Source organism: Dama dama, chromosome 33, assembly GCF_033118175.1.
Source record: "Dama dama isolate Ldn47 chromosome 33, ASM3311817v1, whole genome shotgun sequence".
Taxonomy (NCBI): domain Eukaryota; kingdom Metazoa; phylum Chordata; class Mammalia; order Artiodactyla; family Cervidae; genus Dama; species Dama dama.
This window is the reverse complement of record NC_083713.1, coordinates 32,784,599-32,799,367: the sequence shown is the minus strand read 5'-3', so window position 1 is coordinate 32,799,367 and position 14,769 is coordinate 32,784,599. Positions and strand designations below refer to the sequence as shown.

At 35.4% G+C, this 14,769-nt stretch overlaps 1 protein-coding gene across 1 annotated transcript in view; it reads right to left on the bottom strand.

Moving 5' to 3' along the window:
- The window catches only part of SCN9A (sodium voltage-gated channel alpha subunit 9), a 160,906-nt gene that overhangs the window by 51,725 nt on the left and 94,412 nt on the right, over nucleotides 1–14,769 (bottom strand). The window contains exons 13-17 of the mRNA XM_061135142.1: nucleotides 12,229–12,358; nucleotides 10,762–11,000; nucleotides 7,116–7,289; nucleotides 6,002–6,358; nucleotides 2,928–3,404 (exon numbers count right to left, since the gene is read on the bottom strand). Of these exons, the coding sequence (XP_060991125.1) occupies nucleotides 2,928–3,404; nucleotides 6,002–6,358; nucleotides 7,116–7,289; nucleotides 10,762–11,000; nucleotides 12,229–12,358 (1,377 nt within the window). The remainder of the gene's footprint in view (nucleotides 1–2,927; nucleotides 3,405–6,001; nucleotides 6,359–7,115; nucleotides 7,290–10,761; nucleotides 11,001–12,228; nucleotides 12,359–14,769) is intronic.

Sequence of the window (14,769 nt, the reverse complement as noted above, 5' to 3'; positions counted from 1 at the left end):
GCTGGCAACTGCTTAATACTACATAACAAATTTTTTATAGATCTTGAAATTCCATTACTTCTCAAGTTCAGTGTATAGTCAAGCAGGTTTGAATACACTCAAGGTGATGCACTTTTGATATACGTCATGGAAAATGTCTTATGAAGAAGGACAAAATTTCAAAGCCCACAATTTAAAATCTGAATTTTTAGAGGCTAATAATGATGATGAATACAATAATAAACACGATACCTAACATTTGTTTAGGGCTTACCAACTCAAATACTGTGCAAATGACTTAAAGAAACTAGTTTATATATTTTTAATTATGACCTATGAGGTAGCCTCAAGCTCCTGAATATTATGCCACATATTTCCATTTCTATGAAATAGAAAAAAAATGTATTTTTTCTCAAGTAGTTATGACTATAATGTCATAAAAAACTCAATGATAATTAAGAATATTAAGTTACCATCAAATGGTCTTTGGATAACACAGTTTAGCTGCACTAAATTTCATGCTTTTTAGGTTTAGGAAAGGTTCACAGGACAGGTGGCAGAGTAACTTTATGAATGGTTAAAATAGTCTATTTCAGTACCAAAAAACTTATAGACGAAATCATTAATTATAGAAGACAGTTGGATACTATGGCATCACAAACCTCCTCTGGATACCACAGAATTCTTCAGAAGCATGGCTCAGTATCCCAGGGGAGACAAACTGGGTATGAACCCCATTAGGAATGTGAGTTTTATCCCTGAAAGGGACAAAGACAGGAGAATAAAGGCAGACTCATGCACATCAAGGCTGGGACTCGATTTTGCTCTGCCTTGAACCAGCTTCAAAACTGTAGATAAAGTTGCTTTCTCTTACTGGCTTTCTGAATTAGAAAATGAGGTGCTATACAGGACAGGTCTATTAGATTCCCTTTAAAATGTTATAAAATTCAACATGCTAAGAATATGATATTTGCCAGTGACTTAAGGAGATCCATGTAAGGATAGCCACAGGCTTTGAGCAAAGAAAAAATGACCAGGTAAGAAATTATTCCTCTCAAATATTAAGCTATAAAGAAGCTACAATCAAGCTACCAAAGTGCTTTAACACCCAGAATCTCAAGCTTATTCAGAAAGTCTGCTAGGCAGCTAGGGTTTTACAACTCTAATCTTTGTAGGCAGAAAAATGGGTAATTGAATTAGTTTTTCTTTTCACATGAGACTAGACCCAGATTACTGCTCCTGAACAGGGTATGAGGAATCTAATTTTCTACTTTCAAACCAAAACAACTACACCTTCTGAATTTTTGGAGTTATTAACCTCTTCCATGTAAAGTTTTTTAAAATAAAAAATAAAATATTTTATTCCTTACTTTGTGATCTTGGAGATAATTTCTTTGGCTACTTAATATATATATATTCATAATTTATTAATCATATATTTATTCAATGAATAAGTATTGAGCATTTACTATGCACCTCGTATTGGTTACATGGCCAGTGCACATGTGTACACATACACACAGAGCTCTGTATCTTTTTCCGAAATCCACCATAAATTTAAGAAGGATAAGTCTTAATATGTGTGTGTGTGCGCTCCTTCACTCAATCCTGTCCGACTCTTTGTGACCCCAAGGACTGTAGCCTGCCAGGTTCCTCTGTCCATGGAACACTGCAGGCAAGAATACTGGAGTGGGTTGTCATTTCCTACTCCAGCGGTTCTTCCCAACACAGGGACTGAACACACATCTCTTGGGTCTCCTGCATTGGCAGGTGGATTCTTTACTTTCCCACTGTGCCACCTGGGAAACCCAGGTCTTAATATAGGGTCAAGCAGATAGAAGATGTTTGGGAAATACATGTCAAATATTTTCAAATGTGACCTAAAAAGAAGAAAAATATTGTAAAATGGTATCTTAAAACTTTAGAGAGATGCCATAAAAATCCTGTCATAAAACTCATTTATGATTATTATATTCCATACTAATAAAAATGCAGCTCAATAATACTTTGAATATATTGCCCCGGAGGTGGGGAAGGAGGATACAAAAAAGTTGTAATAAAGTTTCCTGTTCTCAATGAGTTTACAGTACCATTTGATGCATATAATAATTTTTTAAGAATATAAAATATAATGCTAAATAATAAGTACAACTTCTGAGCACTGTGAATACTCTTCTAAGCATTTTACATGTGCAATTCATTTAACCGTCACCTTGCTCTTAGTAAGGGCTAATAATTTTACATACAAGGAAACTGAGGGCTGTGTCTTAAAGGGCGTACTCAGGATTTTGACTGAAGAAGGAGACCCCAAGCAAAATCACGCAGGTTGTGAGTGTGTGTGGCCCAGAAGAAAACTGGCTTGGTTCAGGTGTAGGAGCCCCAGCGTGAGGACTAGGTAACACAGCTGGTCAGTTGGTTGAGGCTATGATAAGAAGGCTTTTACCTACAGTGCACAATTCAAATCTTTCTTGGGGATCAAGGATACTTCAAAGGAGTGATGTGATTAGGATTGGACCTGAGTAAAATTAACCAAACAAATGGATTAGAGTAGATGGAAAATGAAGGCAGAGATATCAGTGGGGACACCACGTGGAAATGGCTTAGGCAAGCAGAGTGCAAAGACAAAGGTGATGGAGAAGAGCTGTGGATTCAACAGACACTATTAGAGGAGACTGCATATGACTTTACAGTGGATGACAAATGGAATAAAGGAAAGGAAGACTTAAATATTCCCATACTGTAAAGAAGATTACATCAGTTATTAAGAACCAGTAGGTAAAACCTTACCATGTGAACCTTCAGGAAGTTACTGTACAAATTCACATACACACAAATTACCTATTAGTATGCATATTAGAAAAGAACTCATGACAGCAAAAATCTGAAATTTTAACTCATATCATAATAATTAATAACATGAGACAATATATGTAAAAAAACAATCTTACCCCCTTGCTGTCTTCGCTATCTGAATCACTGCTAAGCTCCTCAGTGTTCATAACCTCCAAATCAGACTCCCCAGGTGCAATTGGCACTGTTACTGTGAGGCTGGGATTATGAATAAATGATTGACCATCACTTTCTTCCATTAAGTATTTGTCCACGCTCTTTCCAAAACCACTGGTTTTATCTTTTTCTTTGTGGAAATTGTGATCCTTGCCCATTTCAGCAAGTGTGCGGTTCGAGATGTAGTTTTCCTTTTTAAAATTTAGATCTTCTGTTTGTCTTATCTCTTTGGAAATCTTTGGCTTTTTGGAAAATGCTTTTAGAACAAACTCACGTAAGGTTCGTTTCACATAATTTATTCCCTTCTTAATTCTGGCCACTGCAATCTGGAGGTTGTTTGCATCAGTGTCTTCTTCAATTGCTGTAAGATTGTCTGAACTAAATGAGCTCAGTAATAAAGCAAGAAATAGGTTGAGGACCTAAGTCAGGTGGAGAATAGGGTGTGGAGAAACAGGGAGATAGGAAATTAAAAAAGAAAATAAGTACAGTTTTCGGAAATACAGGCCAAAATCCAAACTAGCAATGAAGAGCTCTATACTTCTTCATCCATAGATAAGAACATGGGCTGGGGGAACAGAGAAGCTAGAGTTCTCATCATTCTCCCCGTGTGTGAGCTTCTGTGAACGCGGGAGCAGAGGTCAGCCTAACCCTTAAAGGGCCAGCATGAGGAGCAAAGCGCATGCTCCCTCACCATTACCATGATGTCATTCCTAAACTCATTTCTACAGCAGAAAACCTGTGTCCAAATTCCCTTCTATGCGCCTAAAATGCCCTCTTAACATTTGCCTTTACTTAATATTTGTTACCTGTGAGAAGCAAGTAGAACAAGAAAACTGTGACTACTGTCTGTTGTGCTGAAGGTAACTTAAGCCAAGACCTGCGATTACTTTTCCCAGAAGATAAACTTCACTTATTGCAATAAGTGGAACATATAATGCTCTTAGAGTTCCTGTAATAAAATATCCTCTCCAAGAATTGTGCCAACTTGCAACTTAATGAGACTTTTAAAGCAAAGAAAAAGATATGCCCATTGAACCCAATTCAAATGAGATAATGGCATTATGATTGGGTGGCCCTGGAAAAGATTATAAAACAGGTCAGGATAATGCCTATCCTTGAAGCAAAATTTTGTTTGTGTGCAAAACCATTTCTGTTTCCCTCCTTAGAGGCAAGGGTCCAAGCAAACTGAACATTATTTAAAAAAAAAATTCTCACAGAGGGCTCAAAATATGTAAATTATATTTTTAAAATATTTTATATAAAAAAGATGATTGAAAAAACCCTTTCATGTAAGTCTCTTCATGGCCAAAGACATCTACTTCATATTTAAACAATCAAAATTATAGGAATCAAACTAAGGAAAAGGACTCACCACTAATTTTGGTCACACTTAGAACAATTTCTCAGAAATGTAAGTAGAAAAGCACAAGTGAAAAAATGTCTGTGTTAATATAGCAGGCTTAAGAGAAGAATCTGAGATGGAGGGGAAAGAGAAAATCATAGAAATAAATTTGATGAATCATTAAGAAATTTTGAGACTATTTTCCTGTTGGTCTTCATTGTCAATAAAAAAATATATTTCACTGTAAAATATATGTTCGTTGATGTGTGTGTGTTCTAATAGGAATGGTGATGACAAACCAAGGGCTCATTTTTCCTTTAGTTTCCTTAATCAATGCAAATGTTAATAGATTTCTTTTTTCCTTCAAATTCATAATTAGATTTAGCTTTTCCAGCTTTATTGAGATATAATTATCATATTACATTGTATACGTTTAAAGTGTACAACATGGTTTGATGAGCTTATAGATGGCAAAATGATTACCACCATAGTGTCAAGGAACACCTCCATCATGCCTCATAATTACCATTATCTTTTTGCAGTGAGAGCATTTATGTCTACTCTCTTACCAAGTTTCAAGTTGGCATGGGGGCTACAAGGACAAAAAAAAAATTAGCAACTTGTTTTCAAGCCAATGGGAAGTGAAGGTACCAACCATGTGGCTGTTACCATAGACAACCATATTTGATGAGCAGTCTGACGACAGGCTAACCAACTACATCAAATGAACATGACGGCTTTGAAAACTGAAGTGAGTCACTGAAGAGCATTTTGTCCCAATTTTCTCCTGCCTCTAAGCTTGAAAATTCCCACCAGCAGGTAGGTATAAGATAGATGGAAACAGAAGGCATACAAGCTAAGGAAACACTAATGGAGAAGTAGATCAGTTGTAAAAGAGAAACTAGAGAGTAGTGGTGGGCAAACTTTTTCTGTAAAAGGGCCAGGTGGTAAATTATTTAGGCTTTGTAGGATAGAGGATCTCTGTCCGTGTAGAGTAAGACAGCCACAGACAACATGAAAATGAATAAGCGTATCTGTTTTCAATAAATTTTGCTTATAGAAACTGTAATTTGAATTTCATTTAATTTCCCTGTGCCAAAAAATATTTTTCTTTATATTTTTAAACTATTTTAAAATGTAGAAAACACTTTAGCTTTGCAGGAATCAAACAAAAACAGGCAGTGTGCAGGATTTGGCCCTTGGGCCATAGAGTTTGTTGATGCTTGTTATAGACGCTAAGTCTTATATATGACTATAACACAGCAGGACGAGGCCTTCCATGTGCCTTGTTCCGTTATAAATTCATTTTGTTATTATTAAGTTAATCATATTCTGTTTACTAGCATGGCTTCATGTTTGAATCAACATTTAAGAGATATGAAAACCATGGATTAATTTATATGATATTACTATCAAAATGAAAGAAGTAGAAAAATGAAAACTTTCCATTAAAATAAATATTGTGAAAGCTATAAATAAGCATTATCTGGCAGAGAAATTAAGACAATAATTCATTATCTTTTCTGTTCTTCACTGGATTAAAATAGTCAATATTCTATTACAATTAATGGCTTTAGACCTAATTAATCCTATAATTATAAAAATAAATGATCATATCATCATATAATAATTTTCTATGGAGAATTTTAAATGTATGAACAGGTGATTACATACCACCAGGTTTCCAATGACCATGACCATCATGTAAACAATGAGGCACATGGCTTGACCAGCAACCTCCATGCAGTCCCACATGGTCTCTATCCACTCTCCACACAGCACCCGGAACACAATCAGGAAGGAGTGGAAGAAGTCATTCATGTGCCAGCGGGGGAGTTTGCAGTTTTCATTGATCTTGCAGACACATTCTTTGTAGCTCTTACCAAAGAGCTGCATGCCAACCACAGCAAAAATGAAGACGATGATGGCCAACACCAAGGTTAGGTTTCCCAGAGCCCCCACTGAATTGCCAATGATCTTGATCAGCATGTTCAGTGTTGGCCAAGACTTTGCTAACTTGAAAACTCGGAGCTAAGAGTAAACACAAAACTCATTATCAGTTTTTATGAAAAAGTTCTCAATGTTTCTAGTCTTAAACTTTGTTCCAAAATTTAATTCTAAAATATTGTCATTACCTGGTAAAATCAATTATTTTTATTATTAACTTTTAATCTACTGTCAATATTCCTATTATTTTGTTATATTTGCCACTGTACAATTACTACACATATTTTGAAGGAACTGCAATTTTAGTTCAGGACAGTTATGGAAATCTCTTATCACAGTATCAAATATTATATCCTTTAGAATTGGTCATTTATCCTTAATTCTATTTTCTGATACTTTCATAATTTTTTCATGCCGACATAAGGAGAAAGTTCAATAAATTAGAGGGAAAAGCATTAAAAAGTCATTAGTTTTTAATATTTTTGACATCAGACAACAATTTTGAGGGGATAATCTTTATGAAATCCACAAAGTTATGAACATATTATAATGATTGAAGTTTTACAAACCATAAGCTTCTTATTGTGATATAAATTACTGCCCTATCATTATACTAGCATATACAACTGAATATGTCATCAAGATCCCAAAATTAAAACATTCAAATATTTTTGAGCTCTTTAAGTGCATTTGCTACTAAAGGAACTTCATTTTACTAGCTACTGAGATCTAATCTTATATTTTGAATCACATCTCCAAAAGTTAAAAAAAATAGTAATGTAAAACCAAAGATACACCCCTTTATATATAGAATATAAAGGCAAGGTTGGTCTATATTTACCAGTCTGAATGATCGCAGAACTGACAATCCTTCCACATCTGCTAGGAAAAGTTCCACTAAGCTTAAGGTCACAATAAGACTATCAAAAATATTCCATCCTACTTGGAAATACTCATATGGATCCATGGCAATTAGTTTTAAAACCATTTCAGCTGCAAAGATGCCAGTAAAGACCTACATGAGAAATAAAATATATTTCTAGCATTATTAAAAGGTATGAAAGCAACCTAATGATGATAATGACTATCTGTGTAGCATTTACTGTGTTTCAGACAAGGTGCTTTATAAAGATACTTTATAAACATATATTATTATTTCATTTAATCCTATAAACCAACTATCACTATTCCTATAGCTATAAGCATCGAACAGTTAAGCTCTAACTCTCCTATCAGTTTTCATCACCTTTAGAGAGCATTTTAGAAGGGCACACTAAAATCTCTGATACATAAAACCTTTGAAAATTAAGATAGGCACTCTTTGTTTTTTTTTTTTTCCATTTATTTTTATTAGTTGGAGGCTAATTACTTTACAATATTGTAGTGGTTTTTGCCATTATTGACATGAATCAGCCATGGAGTTACATGTGTTCCCTGTCCCAATCCCCCCTCCCGCCTCCCTCCCCATCCCATCCCTCTGGGTCTTCCCAGTGCACCAGCCCTGAGCACTTGTCTCATGCATCCAACCTGGGCTGGTGATCTGTTTCACCCTTGATAGTATACTTGTTTCAATGCTATTCTCTCAGAACATCCCACCCTCGCCTTCTCCCATAGTCTAAAAGTCTGTTTTGTACATCTGTGTCTCTTTTTCTGTTTTGCATATAGGGTTATCGTTCCCATCTTTTTAAATTCCATATATATGTGTTAGTATACTGTATTGGTCTTTATCTTTCTGGCTTACTTCACTCTGTATAATGGGCTCCAGTTTCATCCATCTCATTAGAACTGACTCAAGTGAATTCTTTTTAATGGCTGAGTAATATTCCATGGTGTATATGTACCACAGCTTCCTTATCCATTCGTCTGCTGATGGGCATCTAGGTTGCTTCCATGTCCTGGCTATTATAAACAGTGCTGCGATGAACATTGGGGTACACGTGTCTCTTTCAGATCTGGTTTCCTCGGTGTGTATGCCCAGAAGTGGGATTGCTGGGTCATATGGCAGTTCTATTTCCAGTTTTTTAAGGAATCTCCACACTGTTTTCCATAGTGGCTGTACTAGTTTGCATTCCCACCAACAGTGTAAGAGGGTTCCCTTTTCTCCACACCCTCTCCAGCATTTATTGCTTGTAGACTTTTGGATAGCAGCCATCCTGACTGGCGTGTAATGGTACCTCATTGAGGTTTTGATTTGCATTTCTCTGATAATGAGTGATGTTGAGCATCTTTTCATGTGTTTGTTAGGATAGGCACTCTTTGTAAAACATTTATTAAATAACTTATGTCAACAAGTTATTCTGGAAGATAGTAAAAATGAAACATATTGATACTGAAATTTTGAGCCAGTCTTTTTTTTTGTTGTTCTGATTGCTCTTAGAGTAGTAAGGAATACTACTTTGATTCACTCCAAAGATTTATCAGTAGAAGAGGGAAAAGTATTTAATCAATATAGTGGCAGCTACAGTAAGATTTCCAAAGTGAAAATGTTAGTCACTTAGTCATGTCTGATTCTTTGTGACCTGATGGACTGTAGCCTGCCAGGCTCCTCGGTCCATGGAATTCTCCAGGCAAGAATACTGGGGTGGGTAGCAATTCCCTTTTCCAGGGGATTCCCAACCCAGGGGTTGAACTCAGGGCTCCTGCATTGCAGGCAAATTCTTTATCCTCTGAGCCACCAGTGCAGCCCCAAAGATTTCCAAAGCTTTACACAAAAGTATATCACAGAACATCCTTAATTTATGACATGGCATCAAAAGGACTCAATTAAAAAGGCAACAGCAAAAGTCTTAAAAAACACTTGGGTACAATTTGATTCAAAGAAACTGAATAAAGAACGTTCAAGGGGAAAAGGTTAACTCTATTAACTGTGAGTCATTTGTAAAATAATACATCATCAAGAAGACTAGCAGGGAGCACCCAGATTGGGACTGTAGTTACAGACAAGAAAAGATGATGGATCATTTTTGGATTCACAGTGATACAGACAACTCAGTGAGAAGGTACTGGTTTTCATGATCTGACCTCTACCAACAATTAGAAACTAGATGATCCTGCCCTTTTGCAATTAGGAATAGAAAGAAGAATGCTAAGTCAGGGCACATGAGTTTTAAACATCCTGCCTTGAAATGAGTGTAAGAAATTTGGAGAGAAGACCAACTCAGAAACACTCTTTGACTTCAAATATCAATTGATTTGGGACCATGGCAAAAGCAAAATTATCTCATACAGACATTTTGCAGAGACATCCAGAGTTGTTCATGATTGATGAAGAGTCACACATTGGGACCTTCTGGCTGTGAAATAGAACTTCTGCCTGGTTATGCAGATTGCTGTAAATGAGCACTTTCTGTTTGCCATAAGGCATTAACTGAGTGTGATCACCACTGCCCATTTAAGAGATCACTCTGGCATCAACCTTCCTAACAGAATCCTACATCTTCCTGAAGCTTACAGATCCCCTCTAGGCTGCCGTTATTTCTTCTGTGTCCAGTTTAATCATTTTGACTTCTAAATATTCTTGTCCTTAAGGCTTGTTTCTGCTGATTCATTGAAAGCATAATGATTATAAAAAACAGATAATTAATAAGGAGCTACTGTGTAGCACAGGAAGCTCTGCCTAATACTCTATTACGACCTACATGGGAAATAACAAAAGGTAGATACACGTTATGTGTGTAACTGATTCACTCTGCTGTAAAGCAGAAATAACACAACATTGTAAATCAACTATACTCCAACAAAAATTTAAAAAAAAAAGAAAGCATGATGATTACAATGATGATGGTGATGACTGATGAAAACAGGTTTAAGTACTTACTATATGCCTGGCTAATAAGTAGGAAGTCTTCATTCCTCTCAATAAATATTAATAAATAAACATTAATTTTATTTATATATTGAATATAAATAAAGCATTATTGTTATATTAAGATAAAAATATTATTTTATAAAGAAACCATTACATAAATGAGAAAATGAAAGATTATAAATATTAACATTTTTCCCCAAGGTCATATAACTACTAGGAGGCAAAACCAGGACTCAAACTAAGGACTTTGGGATTCCAAAGGCCTGAATCCTTTACCTATATGTCAAAACAAAGTATCCATAGTTTTTCTGAAAACTTGTAGGGTATGTACTCACAAGTAAGCTGCCATATAATTATAAAATGGGTAGGAAAGTATCAAGTTTTCAAAGTGTTGCTGCTAACAGACATGCCTGGCAGAAAACAAACACACATTTACTCCCAAGATGGTGACCCATTATGGAGATAATGCTGTTATCCATAGACCTCAATATGCCTGCACAATTACTTTAAGATAGTGTTTATCACCAGAAACTTGTCTCTGTACAATGATTCACATTGTGAATTCTGAGCATGCATAACTACCTAGCTAAATATCCATCTGACTTGAAAAAAAAAGGAATGATAATCAGGACAAACAAAGAGAGACGTTCTGGGTCATAATACACATTAACAGACTTACCAAATTTCCTACAGCGAGCACATTTTTGAATTCCTCAGTCATTGGGTGATGTTCCATAGCCATGAACAGTGTGTTTAAAACTATGCAAATAGTAATAGCAAGATCTACAAAAGGATCCATTACAATAAAATAGATACATTTTTTGAATTTTATCCAATATGGAGAGCAATTCCAGATCAAGAATGTGTGTGCAAATCTGTACCACCAAGGTGGACATTTCTGTCTGGACTCCTCAAGTTCTGGAAGAAAATAACCACAGAGAACACCAAGTTAATCATTACATATTATATATTTTATTCCTAACCAGATGCACATCAGCAGTACCCTTTAACATTGAAACAAGTCTTCTGCTTTATACTTTGTAAGTTTAACAATATTCTTTCCATGAGAGCGTAGCATATAACATAAAAATCTTATATCATGCATTCATTTATCAGATCAATCCTAAGAAGAAGGCAGTGAAATTAATGAATGAGAGCATATATGGGTATCTCTGAGAGAAACAAGCACTTAACATATGATGTTAAACAAAAGAATTGATGCTTTCTTAATTCAGATAATGTATATATTTAAGGTAAATGTATATAAACCAATACATATACATACACACACACACACCCCAGTATATACATTCCCCTATGCCCTGAATCCCATTACAATAATAACACACTTCTATTCTCTACAGGAAAAGTTTTTGCCAGCTCACAGGTGAAAATAATCCCAGGACCAAGAGACTAGAAATAATTTATAGAGCTATTCATGCAATAGGTAGCACACACCATTAGCCCATTTAGTTCTCATCATAAATTTAGGAGGTGGGTGAAAACTCTGTCTGGGTCCATCATGGGTGTGTTGGGGGATGAGGTGGTAGCCCGTGGACAAGGTGGAACCAGAGGCATGTTGTGGGGAGAAAGGGTGGGCGCCAATACATTGTTGAAATTGCCACCCTTTGGCTGATCACTACTGTTCACATCATATTCTCTAAACTGCTTTCTCTAGTGCTATGCATCACTATCTTGACAGATGATGTGTCATATATTACTATTTTACAATTTTATAGAATGTTCTCAGAAGCAGAAACTTACAGAATCTGGAAGTTGGTATTGTTCTCTTGCCTGTTAGAAAAATGATCAATTTCGAGAGACTAGGTAAGATTTCTGAGTATACAGTGAGAGAGTCACATAGCCCTGGGCCACCCTCACTTTCTTCATTTAGTACCATAAAGCTATTTATTTTTGAAAGGTCATTATAACCCAAAGCCTGTCTTTAACCACAAAGAACTTTATCCACTTTTTAAGCACTAAAGACAATTCCAGTAGTATCTATCGGTTAGTCTTACCATTGCTTATCACCATTTTATATTCTTTGACTTCTTCCTAAGTACTTGCTGTATCTATTTAAGACTGACCAGGACTTACCCGAATTTTGTTTAACAATCTGTATGGTTAAGAGAATGTTATTCCATACCTTCTACAGTGTTTGTTAATATGCTTGCCCTACTCATTGCCCTTTGTCTGAGATTGGGGTCATTCAACATATCCTCAGAAAGGAGGTAAGAACTGTGACGCCTTTTCTTATGTATTTGATGGGTTGCACCCTGGGGAAAAAAAAAAGATGATTAATTACAGTTTTAAGAATGGAATTTCAATAAATTGTAGGTAGAAACTAAAATCTTGCTCACAAAGTTGTAGTGAGTAGTTAGAGTCTAGACTGTTGATTTGAGTCATGGCTCTACCATTTACTGGCTGTGCATCATGGGAGAGTTACTTAACCTCTCTGTCTCCATCTCGTCATTGGTGAAATGGAAATAATCACAGTACTTGCCTCAAAATCTCGTTATGAGGGTTAAATGGCTTAATACTAAGGAAATAAAAACTAAAATGAGCTGCTTTCATTGTTATAATCACTATCATTATCTATCTTTCTGGGTCTCCAATTTATTCAGATAGCTTTACTATGTAAGAGTCCTAACATGAAAACAGCTAAATAAGTGTTGCAATGGTGTGTGTGTGTGTGTGTGTGTGTGTGTGTGTGTGTGTGTGTGTAAAGGAAGAACTTCAGTGTTCTCTGATAAACTTCTGTAATTATTCTTTGTTGGGGTACAGCAATAACAGGGCAATGGTAATGACTGTTTCTCATGCCAAAGCAGATCTCAAGAACTGCTCTGAGTCTATCAAGATGAATGACTCAGTAGGAGAATGATGATTAAGACAGGTGGAAACTGTAGCAAAGTGGAGAATGTAAGCTCCATCTGAAAGAGGCTCCAAAGGATTGAAGCCATGCAGGAATATGAGCTCAGTCTTACAAGTATACCCATTGTTATGTAAAGATGTCTTATTTCTAAATCTTGGCAACTAATTCAAAGTTAAAACACTGTGCCAGTTCAGTGCAGGCCAACAATACACACACACATACACATATATGCATATAAACAACCATACAACTTTATATTTATTATCTGTCTACTTATATGTGGTATGCATATATATGTGTATACACACACACACCATTCTACAAACATATAATAGATATACAGATTTAGAGTTGTAAAATATAGTTGTTTAGATATAGTTATATATGCTTGTATATTAAAATGTAGACAAACAGGCATAAATACATGTATGTGTGTATATGTGTATGGACGGACATGCACACATGTGCAAGGACACATATATGTGCCCATATATGTGCAAGAACATATACACACATATCTGCAGGTGACTTCTTACATAGATCTCTCTATAACCATGTTTTAGCTGATACACTCTCTAATTTACTGACTTTCTAGAAGCAGAGATTTCTTTTCTCCCTAAGTCAAACAAATAGCTGTGTTGATTAAATAATTTTTTTCTCCATGTAGACAGTCTCAGGTGTCAAGGTTATATTATTTCTCATGCAATTTTTTCATCTAAACTGTACATTATTTCACGCTATTATGTTTTGCATTTATTTCTATTGAATTATAAAGTATCCACTAATTACTCCAGTTCTGTAGTTTTAGTCTTAGAATTTAGAACGACAATGATTTTTCTGTGGTAAAACTAAGTATTAAGTGAAACAATTCATTTAAAAATAGGAAATAACCTCTAAATCTGATACACATTATATAATCTTTTATAGGTAATACACATTATCGAAAAGCAAAACACAACAAAGATATGATTCCATGGAAACTTAACATGCTTATTTGGTAAGAAAAACACCTTCACAGAGGGCTAAAGCTATATCATGCAAGCACAGAGGTCACATATGACCTAAAAGCACATGCATGCATTGAAATGAAAATATATGTGTGGCCATGGCTTTGATGGAACTTCATTCTCACTTAAAACATTTCATTGTCTGCAAATATGATTTATGAATAGGTGGCACGAGTTCAGAGCTTGTTAGGTTAGTCAAAGCCTTTCTGATATCAAGCAATACAATGTAACATGGTGAGTGACCTTAACAGGTAACCAAGAAACTTCAAAACCAGAAAGATCTCACTTTCAAGCTTCATCACACCCTTTTCTCATACCACTCAATGACTCCCAAACTCTTGAAACTGTTGTTTTGGAAAGGTATTTTATTTTTGTCTTATATGTATATGTTTGCATTTACATATGTATTTTGGATATTATGTTTTTATTCACAGATTTCAGATGGAAGAGTTCTGGTATTTTTTTTTTAATGGTAACAGTGTGTTTCATTTATGTGTGGGGGAAAATCAGTTACTCTAAATTATTCCTAAGACGTTTACCACATCCTGGAGAGAAAGTGTGGTGGTTAAAAGCACAAGCTCAGAAATAGAAGGCCTCTTTTTGAATTTCAGGACTACCATTTATTGGCTGAGTGACCTTGCACAAATTGTTTCATTTCCACGTGACTCAGTTTCCCCAGGTGTATAAAAGGGATATTAATATATCACCTCCTAGGGCTGCTATAAATACTAACATGTCTGCTATTATTATTACTATTATTAATTATTAAGAACTCAAATAAGATCCCTTAGAGCAAGGTATATATTAT